Raw genomic sequence first — 24,105 nt, 5'->3', positions numbered from 1 at the left:
CTGTGCCTCTCTCTCTCTCTCATGAATAAAATTTTTTAAAAAAATCAGATAAAATATACTCAGAAACAAGGTGACAGCATCAGAAACTCTGAAAAAGAAGAAAGTTCCTTGTAGCTTTAACCAATTCCTGGATATTATTATGCTATGTACTACTATGAATGAGAAAAAATCAAAAAGGCAAGTTAAACACTTTTTCCATTCTTTATCAACATTACTAAAGAAAACACGTCCAACCCTAGATTCAAGTTTTTCAAAAAGATTTATTTACCTGAATGGGGTAGAAAGAACTGTGTTTGGAGTCTGTACAACCTGCCGCTGAGGAGTCACACCTGAGAAGTCACTCTCGTGCAAAGGGGTATTAAGACCACCTTTTAATGGGGTGTCCACATTGGTCAGGGCCATGAGGTTCTGAGCTTCCTGATAAACAAGAAGGTAAAGAAATGTGTTTTAACAGTTCAGCCAGGAGAGAATTCTCTCTCCTGGTCCTACTATACAAATCTCAAAAGGGACAGAACTCATACGTTTTCTTAATACCAAGAGAGAAAATGAACTCTGCGCCATGGGAGAATTTAGTACTTCCATTTCCAGTTACCAAAAAGACCTGACGAAGGGGTACTTGGCTGGCACAGTCAGTAGAGTATGCAACTCTTGATCTCAGGATCATGAGCTAAAGCCCCACAGTGGGTATAGAGCTTACTTAAAAAGGGGGAAAAAAGAAAGAAGATTTCAATCCAGAATTCTATACCCAGTTATACTAGCAACAAGTTAAAAGGATGCAACGTCTTAAAAATTCCATCTGCCATGAACCCATCCTCAGAAAGTTACTAAAGTAAAGATATGCTTCACTATCAAGGGTGTAAACCAAGAAAACCAAAGGCATGGAAGCCAGGAAAGAGGCAATCCAAGGGACTTTCTGGGGTACCAGTAAATCAAGAGAACAAGCTGTAAACAACAGTAAAGAGTAATCAGTACAGAACAGAACATTCAGAAATTCTGGGAAACATTTCTTCAAAAAGCTAAGAATATCTAAAGTTTGATCAGATTACAGGAGATTTATACAGACAGTATCAAGTCCAGAGTTGAATCCATGCTAAGTAATCAGAAAATTTAGCATCTGAATAAAATAAGCATTAACTCAAAGAAAAATATAATGTACAGTATAGTACTTATAAGGCACTTTGTAGGCTCAGCAATGAATATGGTTTACACAGTCATATGGCAAACCATGAATACAGAGCTAACCAAAATTATCATATAACTATAGTGGAACGCAAAGTGTGTGTACACATGGTAAAGGAAGAGGGTGGGAGAGCCAAATGTTCAAATTCCCAAGTGGAAAATGGCTAAAACTAAAAATAAATCAATAAATAACAAATGTCCTAGCAATAAGGTAGTAAAAACAAAGAGCTGTAATTGGTGCCTCTTGAGAGCAAGCAATGAGGAACACAAGTGTCTCCCTTACTAAGTTTATAGGAACTTCTTGATTCCAAATCAAGACCTTAAAATTATATTTCTGGGGGCGCCTGGATGACACAGTTAGGCATCCAACTCTTGATTTTAGCTTAGGTCATGATCTTAGGGTCATGGGATGGAGTCCCCCTTCAGATTCTCTCTCTCTCCACCCCCCCTCCCTCTGTTCCTCCACAACCCACATGTATGTGCTCACTCTCTAAAAAATAAAAATAAAAAATAAAATAAAATTCTATTTCTAACTATTAAAGAAGAGGAAATGAGATGAAAGGGTGCTCTATAGTGTTTTGTTAGGTGTGGCTATTCTCTGGAATAAATGCCCTAAGAACACACAGAGCTGTACACCTCATGTATTTATGAAAGAGAGGGAAATAATACTAATGGCAGGCTGTCCCAAGCTAAGTATAGAAATGCAAGGAAGTTTTAAAAATCACTACTACAACTTCTGAAACCAATACTGACTGTATGTGAACTAAAATTTAAGTTAAAAAAATAATAACTGACTACATACATCTGCTTTCTAAGATTGCTAAGCAATGTGAAATTTTAAAATGTTGCACTTTTTTCAACTGGTGCAGATAAATGAAGGAGGCAGGGCTGACTTCAAAAGAAAAAAAAGGGATCCCTGGGTGGCGCAGCGGTTTGGCGCCTGCCTTTGGCCCAGGGCGCGATCCTGGAGACCCGGGATCAAATCCCACGTCGGGCTCCCGGTGCATGGAGCCTGCTTCTCCCTCTGCCTGTGTCTCTGCGCCTCTCTCTCTCTCTCTGTGACTATCATAAATAAATAAAAAATAAAAAAAAAAAAAGAGAAAAAAACCTATGAATTAATAAATGTAAAAATGAAACCACCTAATTACTTAATCTGCTAATTTAGCTTCCCTAATACAGAAATCTCTAGGATCTATGAATTCTAGGCTCAGTTTCAACTGAGTTTGTCAGAAACAAACTAAATCACTTACCATTCTCTTTGTCAGAAACAAACTAAATCACTTACCATTCTTCATAACACTTTCAAGAACAGGTGTCATAAGACTGAGGCTACTATGACAGCTTACCTGCAGAATTCTATCCTGGGAAGCTGGTGTGCGAGGTGTTCTAAGAGCAATACTGTTGTTGGTGACATTGTACTCAGACAGAAGAGTACTGGAGGCAGAGTTTGTTATACCAGATTCCTCAGCAGTCTGACGTGCAATTTCACTTGCTTGGCCTACTTTCACCACCTCTTGGAGTTCAGCATCTGAAATCTAAAAAGACAAATGTGTGCACGCACTCTCTCTCTCAAATAAATAAATAAAATCTTTTAAAAAGAAGGCAGCCTGAAGTTCACAAAGCCAAATACCACCTTCATGCTAGTCAGCTACAATAAGAGGCCAGGAGGCCTAACCTGCTCATAAATTGTTTATAGCTGACAAAATTACTTAGTAAACCATTACAAGGTATAAGGCCTAATCTAATTTATACAGAGAAGTTGTTACTTATTTATCATACTATATTACAATGACTTATTTTTATGTGGCTCACCTATTACACTGAACTTAAGGGCACCCAATATCTAAAAACCTGGCACATATATCCCCAAACATTTGCTAAATAAATGATAAGCATAGGAGTTCACACAATAAAAAAACTTTTATCAGATTACCTGAGGGGCAGGAAGTACTAGTTTGCTTCTCTTTTTAGTAAATTCAGAAACACCACTAGTCTGAAGAATAGCTGATGGTAAATCAGATTCTTTTTTCCTTTTCAAATGCTGCTTATCTTTTTTTCTGTCTCTTCCTTCTTTTTCACTATCGTGAATCAAAATAGATAAGAGAATTTGTAAAATTATATATAATCAATAACAGTAAAAGCCACATACTCATATACTTTGAACAAAATAATACCATTTCTAAGAAAATTATTGATAAAAAGACAAAATCCAAATGTTAAGTTGTGCCCTACACCATCACTTACCCATTATATTCAAGAGAAATTGAAATTAAATAATTCTATTGCTATTCAAAATAGTTTGATCAGATTACTGGAGATTTACACAGACGGTATCAAGTCTAGAGCTGAATTCAGGTTACCAAATTGTTATTTAAAATAGCAATAGATTTATTAAGAAAATAAGATATAGTACTAACTAACTTATGTACCAAATATTAAGCCTACTTAAAGACTATGATGATAAGCAAAATTATAATTTCAAAAGGAAAACAAAACTACTCACATCATAATTATATTCTTACAAAAGTATATATGTGACATATGAAAGTGAAGAAGACAAGCATACAAAGTAGAAAATAATTATATGAAAAGGATGAAATTAAAACACTGCATTTTAAAATTTTTTCTCTTTAAAATTGTTCTTCCGAATGTGCCTGGGTGGTGCAGTTGGTTGAGTGTCTAACTCTTGATTTCAGTTCAGGTCATGATCTCGGGGTCATGGGATTAAGCCCTGTGTAGGACTCCACCCTCAACGGGGAGTCTGCTTATCCCTCTGTTTCTTTTCCTGCTTCCTCTCTCTCTCTCTCTCTCTCTCTCAAATAAACAAAATCTTTAAAAATCTGTTCAATTGTTCATTATGATTCTTTTTTTTCATTAGGATTCTTCTTAATTCACAATGTTTTTTAAAGGATATTTAAGGCCTGACAAATGGTTACAAAGTCTAACACCAGGCTTGAGGCTACCGAAGAAAACTCCAAGAATGCCTCCTCCCAATCTGCATGTCAGCAGCCTCTTCCCCATCTAGCCTGCCCATTCCAGATGATCTGCTCCCATTTCAACCTCTTCATTTACAAAGGCTACTAAAATAAGGCCTTAATTTGAGAAATAAATACAGTGAAGTACAGCCAAGAAAATCCTGTTTCACAGTGCCTGACATCTGTTGTTTAGTACCAATTCAACAGAAATGGAAGGTCAGTGAGGGAGTTGAAAACTGAAACTCTTTGACAATCAGAAAAGGTTCTCCCCACAATATTCAGATCCAAGAATAGAGAAACCCTAAAAATCCCTAGAAATAGGCAAAATCCTCTACCCTTAGACAAACATTTTATAAATACTTATTTATCTCCATTAGGTAAAACGATTTAAGTATGTATGCAAAGATAACTTTTTCTTTTAATTTCATTCTAAGAAAAACAAGATAAAATTTTCACTAGAAAAGATAAAAAGAACCAGATCATATTTTGACAGATTTTTCAGGCCATTAGTAAAATAACTAACCCATTCACAAATGTACATAAACGTTAAGATGGTGACTCAGTGAGCAGACAGTACAGTAAAAGCCAAGAGCTGACATTTCAAGAGAAGCAAACAGCCATCTGCGCCAAAAACATGACAGCAAGGGTCACTGGTTTTCTCAGAAAGGTGAATCCAGTAAATAAATAAAAACAACTATGTAGGCCACATTGTCCTAAATAATAAAAATCTGTCTCTGACAAGGATAATGCATGACCCTCTACAAAATTCCTACTATACTTTTTCATTTTCAAAATCAGAAAGGCAACTTACGATCTTAGTTCCCCATCAAGATCCTGTTGTCTTAATTTTCTGAAATCTGCATCAAGAGCCTGGTAGTTTTCCTCAGAAGTATCGTAGAAACCAAGTGCAGGCTTTTTTTCAAATGGGATTTCGGCATTATAATCAACTCCTCTCTTCTTTTTTCTCTTCTTCTGAATTTCTATGCCAGCTGCTCGAAGTTCTCTTCTCTTCTGGAGGGCCGCAAGACGCCTCAAGAAAAAGAACACAAGATCACTTTGAAAATCACATACCATGGGAAAGGGATAGATCATCCAATAGAGCTAAGAAAACTACCTGGTTATTTGGGGAAGAAATATTTATATAAATCCTCACCTCACACTATTCACCAAGATCAATTCCCCTTTCGAATTAAAGGTACACACATAAGCAAAAAGAAAAGCCAGAAGAAACTACAAGTAAATACATATCCTATCTCTGGATAGGAATGCATTCACTTAATAGAAGTTAAATAAAGGGCAGAGGAAAGATTAACAGCTTTGAATTTTTTTTTTTTTTTTAAAGATTTTATTTTAGGGCAGCAAGGGTGGCTCAGCGGTTTAGCGCCACCTTCAGCTGGGGCCTGATCCTGGGGACCCAGGATCAAGTCCCACGTTGGGCTCCCTGCATGGAGCCTGCTTCTCCCTCTGCCTGTGTCTCTGCCTCTCTCTCTCTCTGTGTCTCTCACGAGTAAATAAATGAAATCTTTAAAAATAAATAAATAAATAAATAAATAAATAAATAAATAAATAAATAAATAAATAAGTAAAATAAAAATAAAAAGATTTTATTTTAAATAATTCCTATATGGGGCTTGAACTCACAATCCTGAGATCGAGTCACATGCTCCACTGACTGAGGCAGGCAGCTGCCCCAACAGCTTTGAATTTTAAATGTTATATCTCCACAATTCTATTTTTTTTCAATCATGAAGCAAAATTAACAGGCAAGTAACAGGAAAAAACATTTGCAATTAATATTAATATTGGCAATGGTTAGATACAAGGACTCTGTGCAGGCTTTTTGGTTTTTTTGTTTGTTTTTTAATGTATCCTAAGGGGGAGGGAGCAGAAGGAAATAAATAGTTCACTAAGGAAAAAATGCAAATAGCCAAAATGATAAAAGGTGTACTTAGCTAATAAAGAATCAGATTAAATTAAATACCATTTCTTCATATCTCAGTAAGTGTTCAGGGTTTTTTTGTTTTGTTTTGTTTTGTTTTAATGGCAAATATCCAAAAAGTGGACAGTTACACTGATAATGGAAAGCAAATTGGTATAGCTTTCCCCAAAGAGAATTTGGAAATACACATTAAAACTCTGAAGTTGGGATCCCTGGGTGGCGCAGTGGTTTAGTGCCTGCCTTTGGTCCAGGGCGCGATCCTGGAGACCCGGGATCGAATCCCACGTCGGGCTACCGGAGCATGGAACCTGCTTCTCCCTCTGCCTATGTCTCTGCTTCTCTCTCTCTCTCTATGTGTGACTATCATAAATAAAAATTTAAAAAAAAAATTAAAAAAAAAAAACTCTGAGGTTTCTCACATTTTTTAACCCAACAATTTCACTCCTCAGACTTTAGCCTAAAGAAATAAATAACATGAACAAGGCCTTAGCTATAAGACTGCACCGAGCATTGTTCATTAGCTGATAACTTGACACAATCTAGACATCCAACAATAAGAAATTAGTTAAGAGCATTTACAGCACAGCTATAAGATAGGATATTATACAGCCATCTGTATAACTTTAGAAAATCTGTAAATCTACTTTGCCATGGAAAGATGCTCAAGACACACCAATGTGTAAAAACTGCTGCCAAGTTCACATTACACAGCAACATGTAAAAATTACATGCCCATCTACCAGCGAACATATATGCATGTAAGATGTAAAACAGGTCCACCAAAATATCAACAGTAATAATCACTGGAGGTTGGAAATTCATTTCATCTTTACTTTTTTGTACTTTCCCATGATGCTATAATTTTAAGGATTTAATAATGAAAAAAGTTATTTACAATATTAATGAGGGAAAATCAGTATGCAGAGCCTTATACTAGAAGTTGCTCCTCTATACTGACGAAAATTAGAAAAAAAAGTTTAAGTCTCTGGAAATGAAAAACGTTTAAGTCTCTGGAAAGGATCCCAAGGAGATACAGTATATGAAGAAACATTTATTCAAGTAAATCAAGTAATAGAGGATTTCAACTACCCGCACCTATGGTGGTATCAGTCTGTACCTTCTGTTTAAGTTCTTCTTTCCAGCTTATCTCTTAACTCAGGCAAAAGAAAACAGCCCCCTCAAGCAATAAGGACTGCCCTGAGCCAGCAAGACTCTGCATGACTGACTCCAAGACAGTGATCCACTTGCCCCTTCCTGCCCACCTGTACATACCCACTGAACTTTGTCGCACATTTTCCTTATATAAACCTGGAAATATTTTTGGTACATTGGGAACAGTCCTTGAGATGCTAGTCCGTGGTCTCCCTGATGGTGGCTTCACCAAAATACATTCCTTTCTTGTTTCACCACCCCTCATCTCTCTGCCTTTGGATTTTGTCAGGACCGAGTGGTCAAACCTCGTCTGTTTAAAGCCAGGTGCTCTTTGCATCACAGCACCCTAGATACAAATCTAGTAAAATTTGGTTAAAAGAAGTGAGAGGCTATGGTGTCTGAATTAAGACCCACTTTCGGAAAAAAATAAAAAAAAATAAAAAAAAAAGACCCACTTTTGGGGATGCCTGGGCGGCTCAGCAGTTTAGCGCACGCCTTCGGCCCAGGCCGCGATCCTGGAGTCCCGGGATCAAGTCCCACGTCGCACTCCCTACGTGGAGCCTGATTCTCTCTCTGCCTATGTCTCTGCCTCTCTCTCTCTCTCTCTCTCATGAGTAAATAAATAAAATCTTTAAAAAAATAAATAAATAAAAGACCCACTTTCTCTTCTTACCCCCCCTCTCAGCTCTCATAGATAGAAACTCTACTCCACATTGATGCAGTCAAAACCACAAGGTTCTCTCCCCCGTACAGTTCCCAACAGGAGGGCTTTCATTCCAGGAGGGGCAGAACATCAGCAATTCTCATCCGGCCTCCAGGATCCTATTGCAGAGGCTAAATTTCAACAAGAGCTGCCCAGAACCAGGGCCACTTCCTTCTTCTGCCCAGACAGAGGCTCTACCTCGAGCACAACGCTGCTCAGAATACTGGGGTTCCAAGAGCCCTTGCCCCAGCTTGTGGGATGAGGCTTCCACACTAGGAGAAGCAAGCCAAGGAGACCTGGTACTGCTGCACACACCGAGCACTCAGTTCCTACAGTGGGCATATCAGAGACAAACATAGCAGAGCCCAGGGGTAGAACACAGAACTCCAAATCTCCCCCAAAGAAACCGACTTTTCTGCGCCACAGAGTATGGAGAAATGTTCAAGCTTCAGGACACTCTCAAAAACAGTGGAACTTGTAAAAGGTAACTGGGAAGAAACTGACAAAAATCACTGGAAAGTACAGGCTAAACTGTAGGTAACTCCAGTTTGCCAAAGAAAAAAACAAAGAAAAAAATGGGAGGGCCTTCCTGAGGTCCAAACAAATACCAAAGACTGACCTCAGAAACTACTCCTTCAAAGGAGCCCAAATGTAATTGGATCAGTTTGTGGAGCAATTTATGCCCCATGACACTGTTGAACAATACAGCAATCAGCCAGCAATCAGAGTTTAAAAACAGTGTAGGCAGGGAAAAAGATGTCAAAGAAAAGTATGGTCAAAACGACATCATCCCACCATCCGACGGTGACTGTGGGCATACCTAAGCCTCACAGTGAGGAGCAGTATCAGAGAGAGGCTTTTCATTTCTGAGGGGAGAGAGAAAGACTTCACTAAAATACTCCAGTCACTAAACAAACAAGCAAGTAACAATAACAGATTGGGGATGGAGAGAACATAGCACCCAGAATTGCTACAATATATCATATAAAGTGTCCAGTTCCCAACAAAAGCCTTGAGACATAGAAAGAAACAGGAAAGCATGACCCATATACCAGGGAAAAAAAGCTGGCAACAGAAACTGCCAGTGAGAGCAACCAGATGTCAGATTTAGCAGACAGACTTCAACAGAGCCATTATAAATATGTTCAAAAAACAAAAAGAAACTGCAGGAGGTATGATGAAAATGTTGCACAGAATAGAGAAATAACTTAGCCAAATAGAAAATGTGGAGTTGAAAGGTATAAAGCTAAAATGAAAACTTCACTACAGGGACTCACCAATAGATGTGAACCAACAGAGGAATTAGCAGACTTACGGAGAGATGGGTTAAGATTATATGAGCCACAGAAAAAGAAATCGGAAAAGAGCCTCACGGCAATGTGGGGCATCATTAAGTGCACCAACATATGCACAAAAAGAATACTAAAAAAGAGAGAAGAAAAGGAGAATAAAATATTCAAAGAAATAATGGCTGAAAATTCACAAACTTACTGAACCTACACATCCAGAATGCTCAACAAACTCCAAGTCAGAAAAACCTAAAAATGTCGGCAAACAGAAACATCATGCTAAAAATGCTAAAAGCCAAAGAGGCAAGGAGGAAATCTTGAAATCAGCAAAAGAATTTCATGGCTTACAAGGGAACTCCAATAAAATTAACAACTAAGTTCTCATCAAAACAGCATATACAAGATGACCCAATTTTATACAAATTTACTGTGTATGTAACACCTAAATGTACCCCTGCATTGAAAGAAAGGTCTGCAAGGACGTATTTACAAAGTACAGTAATTTCATTCTTTAAATACAGGACATAAAGACTTCAAATTACATCAGAGAAAAAAAATTTACATCAGAAAACCTTTACAATAAAATGTTAAGTGAATATAACCAAGGTATATAATAGCATCATGTCAACCCCTCCCCCAAGAGAAAATAAATAGCACAACACAAGAGGAAAAGTGTATTACTCTCATAACCAATAAAAAGCTTTAAAACAGATCTGTAATTTAGCATTAAAGGAAATAGGCCTGCAATGTATTCTGCACACAAACCAACCTATTCTAAAATACATATACAAATTATTAAGATGTACAGACTTGGGGGATCCCTGGATGGCTCAGTAGTTTGGCGCCTGCCTTCGGCCCAGGGTGTGGCCCTGGAGTCTCGGGATCAAGTCTCACGTCAGGGCTCCCTGCATGGAGCCTGCTTCTCCCTCTGCCTGTGTTTCTGTCTCTGTCTCTCATGAAAAAATAAATAAAATCTTTAAAAAAAAAAAAAAAAAGATGTATAGACTCTACAAGAAATCTGAGATAGTACAGAGTAAATTTAAATCTGCCAAACAGGGATCCCTGGGTGGCGCAGTGGTTTAGCGCCTGCCTTTGGCCCAGGGCGCGATCCTGGAGACCCGGGATCGAATCCCATATCGGGCTCCTGGTGCATGGAGCCTGCTTCTCCCTCTGCCTATGTCTCTGTGCCTCTCTCTCTCTCTCTCTCTCTCTCTCTCTGTGTGACTATCATAAATAATAAAAATTAAAAAAAAAAAAATTAAATCTGCCAAACAGTATTTAAAGCAAGCAATACAAGTTATACTCAGAGAGAAGCATCCTTGGTCCAATCTACATGGTGAAAAGGCTCAAAATATTTGGTCTCCAAACACGAATGGAAAAGTGAATTTTTTTCAACCCTACTCACATTACTTAACCTTAAGTAGTATACAAGAGAGAAAAATGACTAAAACTGGGCAGAAAATCGAGCAACTCCTCTTGGTTTGTTTACTGTTCCAGGCCATTCATACCCCCCCCCCTTAAGTAACTATTTTGGCCTATAGACTGGCCAATTATGCCAACAAGCACCCTCAAGCATGAAAGAATCCTCCATCCCAGGATCTGGCACTTCAAAAGTCATTAGTGGGGAAACCAACAACACACTAGTCATCAGGTCAGGAAGCACTTCCCCATGTGGGGAGCAAAAAGGGCAGCTGTGTAGGCTGAGGAGGTTATCCCAATGCCTGAACTCCTAAAGCTAATAAGAAGCTCTTATAGAATTGAGATTATCCTTTTACCTGCTTTACCTTGGTTTCTGGGCGATTAGAAATTATGTCAATCATAGATCTAACCAAAACAATAATGGAAGGGAAAAGTGGAGAAAACCTGCAGCAGGCAGCAATACTTAATTCCACTCACTTTTGAAATGAAAATTTCTAGGAGAGTCTAAAATTTGGTTCAAGGCTCACAAACTCCTCCATCAGCCAAGCTTCCTATTTCACAGCCAGTGCCTACATAACAGTAATTGAGAAGATGAAGTGGCAGTCATGCAAAAGTCACATAGCCTTGTGTGTCCTCTAGCCATGTGATTCCAAGACGGCTAGAACAAATGAAGCTCTCGTATGTTAGTTAATAGAACAAATCTAATATATCAAATGACTATCTGAGCGTTACCTCTGCCTACATCTTTTACTTTTTACATCTTTTTAAACGCATTTTTTTTCCCTGTATCTATTCTACAACAGTTAGGGGTAAAAAAAAGACTTTTCCAAAGTATAGAGGTGCCTAACTCAGAGAAGCATGCAACTCTTTATCTTGGGGTTATGGGTTCAAGCCCCATGCTGGGTATAGAGATTACTAAAAAAATAAACTTCAAGAAAATTTTCCAAAGCATAAAGGAACTAAAGAATATTAGCAGAATTGGCATTGGACAACTAATTATTACTCATCCAATAAAGTTGCTAAGTCAGGTTTACTGGGCCTAAGGATACATAGACTAATTGTTCAACTATGGATGGAAACAACCATACCTTGCTTCTTCCAATTGTTTCTCTCTTGCTTTCCTCTTGGCTTTCTTTCCCTGAGTATTTGCCAGGCGGGCTCTAGCTTCAGAAAGCATCTCAAGTTCATCTGCAAGAATATAGAGAAAAAAAAAAAACTAAGTTCTCCAACAGAAACAAGGTATGTGAGAGACAAACTGTACTGCTTAAGAAGAGAAAAACCATAAATGTAACCATTATATGGTGTTATATAATGGAAATAGCCTGAGTTTTGAAGTCAGAAAAACCAAAGTTAAAAACGAGGCCCAGTACTTGGTAGCTATGTGACCCTGGTTAATTTACTCTCCCTGACCATGTTTATCATCTATAAAAATAAAATAAGTACTATTTCACAAGAATATGGAGAAGAACCAAGTAAAACATAATAGGTAAAGCATATTTATCATATAATTATATTCTTCATTATCATCAACTGGCACAGCACCAATCATGAAAAACTATCATAAAAACTACTATTTGGGGTACCTGCATTGCTTAGTCAGTTAAGCGTCTGCCTTTGGCTCAGGTCATGATCCCAGGGTCCTGGGATTGTGCCCTGCATCCGGCTCTCTGCTCAGTGGGGAGTCTGCTTCTCCTCTCCCTCTGCCTCTCCCCACTGCTCATGCATGGGTTCTTTCTCTCAAATAAATTCTTTTAAAAAAAAAAAAAAACCTACTATTTAATTACAAAGAAATTTATAATCTCCATTAGTTACACTTTTTCCCTCAGAACTATTTCTCTCTTCTAATACATTTCCATGGCTCCTAGAGTAAAACAGATTTAATTACTGATGCCTTAAAGCAACTCTTACATAAGGCTGTCCAGTGGAATCACAAGAGAACTTTAAAAAAAAATACTCAAAATTCCAGAATTACCCCCTCCTGACTCCAGCTTACTGACTCTGAACTCCTGGGGGGCCCTGGTAACTATGTTTTTAAAAGTTCACCAAATGGGGGTACCTGGGTGGCTCAGTCAGTTAAGCATCTGCCCTCAGCCTGGGTCATAATCTCAGGGTCCTGGGATCGAGCCCCACATCGGGCTCCCTATTCAGCAGGGAGTCTGCTTCTCCCTCTCTGCCTTGCTCCTAATCTCTCTCAGTCACTCTCTCTCAAATAAAATCAATCTTAAAAATAAATAAAAATAATAAAAAAATAAGAGTTCACCAAATGATCATTATGCAGGTGGAAATCACTACCTTTAAACTTTAAAATTTTTAAATCTCAACAAATATCCACTGAATGCATCACAACAACCCTGTAGGGTAAGATAACTTATTATTCTCTATCTGGCAAGAAAGAGAATCAAATCTCAGAAAGATTATATGACTTGCCTAAGGTCAAAGAGGTAGTAAGAGGCAGACATAAGACTAAAATCCAGTTCCTTTGATTCTTGACTCAATATCTGAAAAAGGGATCCTGAGTCTCCCTCATAATACTGCAGTGCTGTCTTTCCACAAAGATTAAATTACCCGCCTGAAGTCAAAAAAGTTAATCGGACTGGAACCCCAAATCCTGTCTTGCCGCCACCACCTCTCCCCATCGAACAGGAAAGAGAAAACAGACTCCCTCAATGGCTTACTACTAGCCTTTAGGAAATCTACCCAGAAAAAAAAAAGAAAGAAAGAAAGAAAGAAAGAAAAAAAAAAAGGAAATCTGTCCAGTAGCATTACACTGCTTAATTTATTACATGAATTGAAAAATAAAAATAAAAAATAAATTCTTCAGGAGCATACACTCACTCACCCTCATCCATATCAATTGGATCAGGCCGCGCTGGTTTTGTTTCTGGATTTGGATCTATTTCTCCAGGTTTAAGTTTTCGTGGATCATCTGTTGTTTCCTCTTCGTTGTCTCTCTGTGCAGCTTTATCCCTAGAAAAAGGCCCAGAAAAGTTAGTCACACTATCCTATCATTCAGTCTTAGCTATACCAGGTTTTCTAGCGCTGGCACTCTCTTCTTTCAAAAACCCAACAGATGGGCATTCACAAAATAAAGTGATTCTACTATTGCTTCACCTGAAAGAGATGGTATTAAAATTCTCATTTCAATGAGTGTTTCCTTTCACTATAAAATACAATCCAAGTAGCTCCTTAATCGCAAATACAGGAAAGATTTACAAATAAAAACTTTTAATAAAGACTCAGGATATCCCAGTTACCTCTCTTTTGACTATGGGTGATTATTTGCTTTTTTTACAATTTTTTCCTCGACTATCCAGAATAAATATATATAATTTATATATTTCTTCTTTTAAAAAGTATATAAGAAGTATATAATTTCAATCAACCACATGAGACTTAAGAGTATATATAATTCAATAGTTTTAGTTCCTTTGCCTTTACTCAGATCTGCAACTGTATGTTTAAATACAGAACAGTGCTAAAAGTTTATTGGCCTCCTTCAGGAAACATACACACATTTTAATACTACTTTTGGAAACTGACTTACAAAAGAAACTCATAGTGTTCCAAGCACTGGGCAGCTGTTCTTCCAATGATTGGCGCAATAGTCCTCCACTGAGTTGGCATCAACTTGGCCAAATGCAAGAGTTTTTCTTCTTCTTCTCTGGACCACTCTGTTTTCTTAATGCTTGGATCCAGCCACTCATACCTATCAAAAAGATACCATTTTACACACTATTCGGTCATCTAGCATGAATATCCTATTTACACATTAGATATACTAACCTCTAGTGTCTGAAAAACACAAGCTAACTCTCAGCCTTTGATTATGAAAGCTGTTCTTCTTTCACAACCGATTATTCATTATTTGGTTAACTTTATCCCATTCAATATTCCCTAAGTCACCAAATTCTACTATACTTTAATTATGCAAGACTAGTAATGCTTGAAAAAGGTAACCTAAACGAAACATGATCATATGCCTTCTTTCTCAACTATCAAATGTTTTTTATACTTTATTAGAGGTTTTGAAATTATCTGAATTAAGACAATAACACCTCACATTTTTTGTGTTTCTAGTTTTCATAGCACTGTCTCATACTTTGATACAGTTTCCACAACACCTTGGCTTACTTCAAACATATGACTTACACTCATTAACTGCTTTCCAACATCACATGCTTTATTTGGAGTTTTTAAATTTAAGTAGAACTACTATGCCATCCTCTCCTATCACGCCACCCAACCCACCTTTTCTATCCAGTCTATTCAGCTGGCAAATAAGATATAAGCCTTATTAAATACTGGGGCAGGAGCTTAGCTCCACCAAGAGAAGCAGAAATCAAAACTTCAGGCTGACAACCATCTTCCTCTTTGGGATTCAATCTCTACATTCTGATCCTTTCTCCCACCCAGGTGCCTAGGAAATTAAGTCACTCTCATACAATCCAAAATATGATCCTAGCACCACATGGGTCAAGGCTGGCACCAGACCATTCATGCCATAAGCTTAATGTTTACACTATCCTGTCTGTGACTTAAAAGGGGACACCACAGATGCAGTGTTCGGTTAAGTTATATTCTGAGGTAGCAAACATACAGTATTTCAACTGCATTAATAAGGAAACTCAAGTAACTGTGAGCTAGCCTAAAAAATTAACCATTATTTATCGTTAATTTCTTTGGGAAAGTAAGTTCTAAATCAACTTATAAATTTCTGGAACATGATCCATTTATAAACTGGGGTCCATCAGTACTAAAAGTAAATTTATTTTAAGCCTCCCAAAACACTCTCAAGCACATTAACTCTTTTGAATCTCATATCTCTGTAAGTTAGGGCCAAGTATTACTATCCCCAATTGGGGACAGGAAAGAGGAGATAGAAAAATGGCTTGTCTAAGATCACACAGGAAGCAAGTGACAGCTAAGGCTTAAATCTAAATTCCCATCTCCCACACCATACTTTCTGTTATATCACATTGCCTGCTTTCTTTGGCAAGGTTCAAAGAACTGACATTTTCCTCATCATAATTAAGGTCGCTTTCTGTTTTCCACTCATTAAGTGGTACATACCATCTGGCTTTGCACTGCTTTGCTGATTTTCTATGCAGCAATGAGGCAATCCTAGACCACTGGTTTTTTCCATATTTCATTACTGCTGCTTTCAGAATTTCATCCTAAAAAAATTGTCAAAGAAAAACAATATATTCAATCATAAAATTCCAAGTGAGAAAAGACAAAATTTAAATTAACTCTGACAGTATTGCTAGGGAGAAAGAGAAAGTCATAAACACACACACACACACACACCCCCTAGGTTTTGGGGGGAAAAGGTACAAAACTTCATTTATTATAATAATAAACAAGCTAGAATTGGCAAAATGCAAAAACTTCAGAAGAAATCCCTCAGAAGGACATCCTACCCCTCTTTATACACAACCCCATCCCCAACCCAATAAACTAGGAGTACAGCCCAATGTGAGAAACCCTACTTGGCAGTGATTAACAAAAAGTACACGCCTGTGTTTGGGTGTCATCATCCTCAAAAGGATACAGCTCAATCATTTATTCATTCATTCAAAAAACATTTATTGAACACCTACCTTGCACCAGGACTTGTATACTGAGGAAAAGAGAATGAAATAGACCTCATCCAGCCCTCAAGAAGCAAGTCAAGACTCCGGTGAATCCATTCTCCACTCCAATTTACAAAGGTCATTTTCTCTCCAGTCCCATAACCCCTGCTTCGACCCAAAAGTCCACATTTCAGGTCTAACCTAAGAATTAAGTATTTCTTCCCTGCTGCACCAGTCAGCTCTTCCTCCAGGCTCTAGTTCCTGTTTCATCAGGGCACCCATTCTGATATGGAATTCACCAATTCCAGGGGAGTCCAGAAAGGTAAGCCACAGACACCAAGAATAGTGTGCACTTGGGGCATTTAACTTGAGGCTTTTTTCCACACTGAACTTTAGATACATGCCTCATACAGGAGCCATTCCATTCCACCCCATTCCACACACACCCCACACTCCCCCCCACCCCCCATCATCAGAGATTTTTAAAGACTGCAGGGCTTTGGCCACTCTACAGGAATCCTGCTGTTATTTGATTTTGTACATCTGTCTCTCCCCCAGAAGTCATCTCTCTTCCAATTTAAACAGCCTGGTTCCCTCCGTGCAAGCTGTGAGACAAGGTTGTCACTATGTGTAACTTTGTTACAATACTGCTAGACTTAAACACATCTTCAACGGAGTGCATACAGCAGTTACCCACCCTACTAGATTCATCTCTTGCCAAACAATCTATTTCATGTTGGTTACTATCCTAGGTTCTAGGGGTCCTCTTGCAGCGCTGTTTCCTGGGGGAAAGCAGTATCAGCTAGCAGTTATCAACTAGCACCTAACTGAAAGACTACTGTGTGCCAGATTGCTCTATATGTTGACTCGTTTCATCTTCAAAATAATTCTTATTCCCATCAGAAAACTGAGGCTCTGAGAGCTTAAGAAATTTATCAGCATCACACAGAAGACTGTGATGCTTGCAAAAAGGCAAACCATTCTATACCAAGTGGATGAAGGAGGTGCCATGGGACGACGGGGGGTGTAACTCATTTTTACAGAGTGATTGGGCAAAAATTCCAATAGTTTCTGAACTGGCCCTGAAGGATAGTTAGAAACACGTCAAGCAGCAGGAGGACATTTCAAGAAGGCACGAGAAGTAAAAAGACACGATGCCTGAAAAGATACGATGTGCTCAGGAAACTGACAAATCCAGCGCACGCTGGACACAAACTGCACCGAAATCCTGTTCGTTATTTTACTCCTTCCCTACCGCCCTTCGGCTAGCCATCAGCATCATCCGCTGCAGTCCTGGAAGCAAATAACTACTGCGGGCAGTTTGTCCTCTCTGGCTTCTTATCCTAGCTGAGGCGGAGCGACAGGAAGGCACAGGCCTGGGGATCCGTCGTGAGGACGCACAAGTCATGCCTTAGGAACAGGTAACCAGAGAGCTGCGGGCGCAAACGGGCTCTGAACTTGGCACTCAGGCTGCCCCAAGCCCCTGCAAGGAAGTCCATGAAGTTGTGGCCACAGCACTTCCCTTTACGTGAGTTGTCAGAGCGGCACGGTGCCGGGGCCGTGCGGGAGGACGGAGGGACGGAGGACCAGCTCTCGCGGAGGTCCTACCCCGCCCCCTGCACGCGGCGAGCTCCTCCAGGGCTGGGGCGCGTCCTCAATTCGACAAAAACATTCACTAAGGGCCTAACAAGTGCCTCGCACGTCAAGTGGTTAAATCACAGTCCCCGTCCTCGGGGCGCTCAGGCGGCGCAGGGCCGGACACCCGACGAGGACCCCGAGGGGCGGCCCCGCGGGCCCCGTCCCCACGCAGACCCCGCAGGGCATCCTCCTCGCCTCCTGGACCGCCGCGCGCCTGCGCACAAACTGCCGAAGGGGGCGGAGGGCAGCGGACGGCGGGAAAAGGGGACTTACCTCGGTATTCCTCCACACGCCCCCCTTGATCATAATTCGAGGCATCTTGGCTGCGGGGTGTCTCGGCAAGCGGCCGAGAGGAGCTTCACAGAAGTAGTAACGGCGCTGCGGCCACGGGACCTAAAGCCGCCACTTCCTCCAAGCGCGACCTTCTGGTTTGAAGAGATCTGCGCAGGCGCAAGGCGGGGTGGGGGGGGGGGTGCGGATAGGGGGAGCGGTGTAGCAAGTCTCGCGAGAATGCGGTTACTGAAAGGAACGAGCGCCTTGCTAGAGCTCCAGCCTGGAAAGACCGACGGAACGCCGTCCAACCCCTCCACTAAAGCGCCCCCACGCCGCGCGCATGTCCAAAACAGGTTGGAGGAAAGCACGGCTCTCGCGAGATATCGCGGGCGGCTCTTCGCAGGGAAGGTGGCGGTGAGATTGATCGTGACGTCACCTAGTGGCGAAGAGAGGGAACATCACGGGTGCAGAAATAGCCCAGATGTTCTAGGAAGAGCTTTGTTCGTTTATTGTTTTTTTTTTTTTTTTTTTTCATTTATTAAGTTAGCGCTTTACTAGGCATTTAACGAATAGGACTTTATTCGCAGAATACTCGGGAAAAGGAACTAGCTTAAGCCTAAGCTTTTTAATCTGTAAAATAGAGATACTAGTATAGCAACCTCATAGGGCTGTCCTAAGGATTAAATGAGATCATAAACCTCGCCAGTCCAGTGTCTGAGACATTACTGCCCCCCAAAAGTGGCAGCTGTTGTTATAAGAAGGACGACCCCAGATGACCGGTGATTATCCCAGAAACCTGCAAAACTATCTTGTCAGTGTTTTTCGTACATCGCTATTCAGTCCATGTGGATTGATAATGAAGAGTTACCGTTGGCAGGCACTGGTATTCAGACAAACTCGGATCGGATTGAAATCTTGGCTCTCTCATCAGCTTGGGTAATAACCTTGCTGAATCTCAGTATCCTCATCTGAAAAGTTAGCCATTTTGGAGTTGGTTTTTTATTATTTTTTTCCTTTTTTTTTTTTTTTTTAATGATAGGCACAGAGAGAGAGAGAGAGAGAGGCAGAGACACAGGCAGAGGGAGAAGCAGGCTCCATGCAGGGAGCCCGACGTGGGATTCGATCCCGGGTCTCCAGGATCGCGCCCTGGGCCAAAGGCAGGCCCCAAACCGCTGCGCCACCCAGGGATCCCGGTTTTTTATTATTTGTAAGCAAGATTCCTAATAAATCAGAATTACACCGGTCCTCTCTCAAGAGCCATTTCTAGATCTAACATTACAAGGGTGCATGATGATGGCTTCTCCTTCCCTCTCAGGACCACCTTTTACCCTCTATGTAAACCTCTGTACCAACGGGAAAACGGTGCTTCTCCAAGGAGCTTTATTCCCACTTGCTGGGAAATTGTCACAAAATACTGATGTTTTGGAAACAAGAGATATACTACAAGAAAGTGAGATCCACCATGTCTAGGATGTAAATCGTGCCCCCTTGGAGCATGCATTGTGCGACCTGCCTCACCGGGACAGAGCAGTCCTGTCAAATGTCCTCCACTGCACCCTTGAACATGCAGACTGCATGTCTCACTTAAGGATTCAAAAAATGCAACATCACGCCAGGTCCAGGATGTCTAAAACCAGATCTAGTAGCCATGAACACAAGAGGCTGTCCTCTTTTTCAGCGAGAGGATAAATTTCTTATTGTTAGTCCCACAGTTTGTTATTTTGTTACAGCAGCCCTAGGAAATGAATACACTCCTTTTTAACATAGGATTTCCAAATGAATTTGACCCTGGAAATCTTTCTTCTTATAATATCTATTGATATTTAGGAAACATAGAGAAATCCTGGCCCATGAAAAAGAAGCTGGAGGTCCATCCAGCTTACAGAGGAGTGACAAGAAATGTTAGCAAGAGGGTTTGTAGGTTGCATGTTTCTCTACCTTTCACTTCTTCCTGAGGCACCAGCTTTGACTGGGCCGACTTTGCTTAGCCAAGAAAACAATCAAAATTCGAGTTCCCTTCTTGTTTTTACCATCAAAGTGTGCAGGGAAGGGATAAATTAGGGTCAGAAGCCTGTGACAGGACCAGCCGGTGAAGCCCGCAGGATGAATGTAGGGGTGGCACACAGTGAAGTAAACCCCAACACTCAAGTGATGAATAGCCAGGGCACCTGGCTGGCCTACATCATCTTGGTGGGACTGCTGCATGTGGTTCTACTCAGCATCCCCTTCTTCAGCATGCCTGTTGTCTGCACCCTGACCAACGTCATCCATAACTTGGCTATGTATGTCTTCTTACATACGGTGAAAGGGACACCCTTTGAGACCCCTGGCCAAGGAAAGTCTCAGCTACTGACACACTGGGAACAGATGGACTTCAGGCTCCAATTTACCTCTTCCCGCAAATTCCTCAGCATCTCTCCTATTGTACTTTACCTCCTGGCCAGCTTCTACACCAAGTATGATGCTGCTTACTTCCTCAACACAGCCTCATTGCTTAGCATACTGCTGCCTAAGTTACCCCAACTCCACGGGGTTCATCTCTTTGGCATCAACAAATACTGAGGGATAGGGCTGGGGATAACACTGGACCAAAGGGCTAGAACATCCTTTCCTTCTCTGTATTGTCTTCTGTATCTTGAAAGCCTGAGAACTATATAACCTTTCCCAAACTCCAGAAAGAGAACAGATTGGAAAATGGGGTTCCCGGGGCCCAGCCCTAAGAGCAGATGTTTTTGAATCAGGAAAGGTAGGAAAGATAAGGGCTAAATCACTCTCCCTCACAGCAGGAAGCCATGTTTAAACAGCTTGTTTGGTAACTGAGCAGCTTGTTTTGTGATTTTTTTCTAGGTCTTCTACCCACACCACTTTCCAGCTCTGTTTTGCTATGTATTTTCCTTATAATATACTTTTTTTTTTCCAAAAAGAAGGAGGAGGAGGAGGAGGAGAAACCTGTGACACCGCTAAGGCATTAGGGGCTGGGAATAGCCACTCTCATAACCTTCATCATCTCCCCAAATAAACAGATACAATTTCAGTAGAAACACTGCTATTTTGCAAATATAATTTCAAGACAAAACCTCTAGCCCTGCCCTGTTTACCAGATTGCTACCCCTAAGCCTCTCCCTTCCATTTAGAAATCCTCAGCTAATGTAGGAAGAAGCTAATGTCTGAGTAGAAATGGAATTCCACACACCCTAAATACTAGCAATTCATACCGTGATGCTAAATTGGCTTGGGTTTCACCTACTGATACTTTGTGATGGATCCAGTTGTAGTTTGTAATTTTTTTCCCACAGGTGTCCATATTCACTATTTCTAGGGAGTCCTCTGTGTCCTGAGGTGGCAAATTGTTCCCGAAGAGATTTTGTTTTCTCTCAGGCCACAGAGGTTCATCTTTTTTAGCTTATTTCTTGGTTTGGAATCAATATTCTGATCAGGTCATTTATAGCTAGGCCCTGCATCCACATGGCACAGACTAGGGATTTATTTCTCACAAGACACTTTTCTACGTTCATGTACCACACCCCTGACCCATATACCCAACTACATCCCAAAGAGTTCCGCTTGTGTCACAGCTACCTCAAATTCAATTTCCCAAAATTAAGCTCCTCCATAAAGCCTATACTTCTCCAGCATTCCTTATTTTAGTCAACAGTGCCAGGCTGTCATAGATGATGGTATAAGTAGTTCACTGCCCAAGGGACAAAAGGGACCTGAAATCTAGCTTGCACGCGGCTTACCAGGCACTGCATCTGCACACTGTGTCCACCATGAGGGCATCTTTCTCTAAGTGTCTAAAGAGATCACATGTTGCCCTGGGAAAAGCACCGCCATCCACCTTGTGGCCACTTGTCCTTTTCCCATAGCATCCCCCACCCATATCCAAGTCATTTCAGATTCCTGCACTTCTACCTCCTAGTTAGACCTCAAAACCATCTCCTTTGTGCCACTTCTGTAAGTTGCCAGATTTTGCAAATAAAAATGCAAACTCCCAGCTAAATTTGAATTTCAAACAAAAAAAAAAAACACAGTTTTTTGACTCGTGTGTCCATTCTGTCCCTTTTCTAAAAGGGCCCCAATTTTTACTCCAGCCCACACTGCACCCAAAATAAAGAACTCATTTCTAACCAGATGATCAGAGCCACATGCAAACCATCACCACTGAAAGCTGCCCCAATAGAGTTCCCATATTTGGTAGAGACAAACACATTTCCTTAGAAATCAAGTCATTGGGATATTCAGCTTCTCATACGCTATGAGGCTGGGCCCTTCCATGCACATTAAGAAATGTTTACTTTTTACATACGTATTTCTTACAAAGTCCAGGTTGGGGAGGCTCAGTGTTTACTCTTCAAGTCAGCAGGGGCCCCCCACCCCCCAGGGTAACCCTTCCTAGAGTTCCCCAGCATTGGAAGGACACCACATAGGTTCCCACATCCTTTCCCAGAGCCCACTGGGAGGCTGGCCAGTAGACCATCCTACATCAAGCCCATTGCTCAGTTTCAGGTCAAGGCATCACTCTGTCCTGAGTTTCAGCCTCTCAGTCACTGGCATAATCTGGAGGAGCTCTGGCTCTAACATACTTCAGCAAGTCAAATCCTATAAACAAGGCTTTTTATCTGCTCAGCTTCTGAGGGCCAAATGCCTCAGAGCAAAAGGAAACAGTCTAATCAAACTGGATACCTCATACTGGAAATGTAGACAATGAATGGAATGATACAGACTATTCGTAAATCGTGCATGGAATGTAAATTATTAGCATCCTAATATCTTAATATTTGATAACTGAGAGTGTGGAGACTATAGCAACAGAATTGGAATTGTCTTCATTTAGTTTATTTGGACTTCAGAGCCCCTAGCACTAAACAGAATATTCCCTCCACCATAGGAGCCCATTGTCATTTTTCTCAGGATCTGAAATTAGAATACCTTGCGTACAATGCCAAGTTGTTACCCTAATTTTTTTTAAGATTTTATTTATTTGAAAGACAGAGAAATAGCATCAGAGCATGAGCGGGGGGAGGGGCAGAGGGAAAAGCAGACTCCCCACTGAGCAGAGAGCCCGACATGGGGCTCCATCACAGGACCTGAGCCAAAGGCAGACACTTAACTGACTGAGCCACCCAGGCATCCCAAGTTGTGACTCTAATGAATTTATTTGGAAATGTCATGTACAATCTGTTTCTATTAAGCCTGTGAGCTGCAGTTATTTAAAGAAATGAACATATGCACACACCCACATGCACACCTGCACACCCATGCTATTTACCATGGAACCTAAAGTGAGGTGAAGGGAATTTTCACATCTTAAAAGATCCAATATTTTTGTGCCTAGAAAGAAGGACTGGAATGACAGTCCTTCTATGTCATCCACATATTTTTCCATTTGGCCATTTGGTCTATGCATTACTCTCTCCAAGAGATGCATGCACATGCCTTATGTCCTGCCCAAAGTTAGCAGTGGAACTCCTCACCTGCCAGCTTTTGTCAATGCCATGGAGTAAGTCCTGGCCACTGAGATGTGCCCACAGAGAACCCCAAATCCAATAAAAAATTACAGGAGACGGAATGTGGCCCTGCAACTCCAGGAGGTCAATTATTCAATAGCTTTCTTTTTTAATCATACCTACTTCAGTTTAGAGCAGCATGCAGGAATTATATAGACCTCCTTGAAATTTTGAGGCTGCTATGCATTTTCTAAAACTGTACTTCAGCTGCTTAATACATTTACTGGGACTTTGGAGGGACTTCTTCCCTTCAACACACCAGAATCCCCTCTGAGAGCAGTTTCCTGTTCCACCTAGATAATCCCATATGGAAATTCCTGCAAAACAATTTTTTGCATATACACTGTGTTTTCCATTACCCATCCACACGGGTGGTTGCAATTGACCTTTTCATATATTTTAAATAATAGAAGCACAAAAACTTTTTTCAGGAGTGAATGTATCTGAGAACATCTGTT

The 24,105-nt window shown here is 40.6% G+C and overlaps 2 protein-coding genes across 3 annotated transcripts in view; one reads left to right on the top strand and one right to left on the bottom strand.

The window, feature by feature from the left end:
* The window catches only part of CDC5L (cell division cycle 5 like), a 43,069-nt gene extending 24,720 nt beyond the window's left edge, over window positions 1–18,349 (bottom strand). For both annotated transcript variants that reach the window (XR_007401137.1, XM_025418922.3), the window contains exons 1-9: window positions 18,141–18,349; window positions 15,727–15,830; window positions 14,201–14,362; window positions 13,496–13,623; window positions 11,745–11,844; window positions 4,966–5,184; window positions 3,113–3,257; window positions 2,526–2,714; window positions 269–417 (exon numbers count right to left, since the gene is read on the bottom strand). Coding sequence is in view for 1 of the 2 variants with exons in the window: in XM_025418922.3 (XP_025274707.1) it covers window positions 269–417; window positions 2,526–2,714; window positions 3,113–3,257; window positions 4,966–5,184; window positions 11,745–11,844; window positions 13,496–13,623; window positions 14,201–14,362; window positions 15,727–15,830; window positions 18,141–18,185 (1,241 nt within the window). In the remaining variant the exon portion in view is untranslated. The remainder of the gene's footprint in view (window positions 1–268; window positions 418–2,525; window positions 2,715–3,112; window positions 3,258–4,965; window positions 5,185–11,744; window positions 11,845–13,495; window positions 13,624–14,200; window positions 14,363–15,726; window positions 15,831–18,140) is intronic.
* A 126-nt stretch (window positions 18,350–18,475) lies between these two features.
* LOC112641199 (ORM1-like protein 2) lies at window positions 18,476–21,107 on the top strand. The gene has a single exon (XM_035697524.2). It carries the CDS (start codon window positions 20,244–20,246, stop codon window positions 20,700–20,702), a length of 459 nt encoding a protein of 152 aa, XP_035553417.1. The 5' UTR covers window positions 18,476–20,243; the 3' UTR covers window positions 20,703–21,107.
* The last annotated feature ends 2,998 nt before the right edge of the window (window positions 21,108–24,105 follow it).

Source organism: Canis lupus, chromosome 12 (genome assembly GCF_003254725.2).
Source record: "Canis lupus dingo isolate Sandy chromosome 12, ASM325472v2, whole genome shotgun sequence".
Classification (NCBI taxonomy): domain Eukaryota; kingdom Metazoa; phylum Chordata; class Mammalia; order Carnivora; family Canidae; genus Canis; species Canis lupus.
This window is presented reverse-complemented; position numbering and strand designations above follow the sequence as displayed.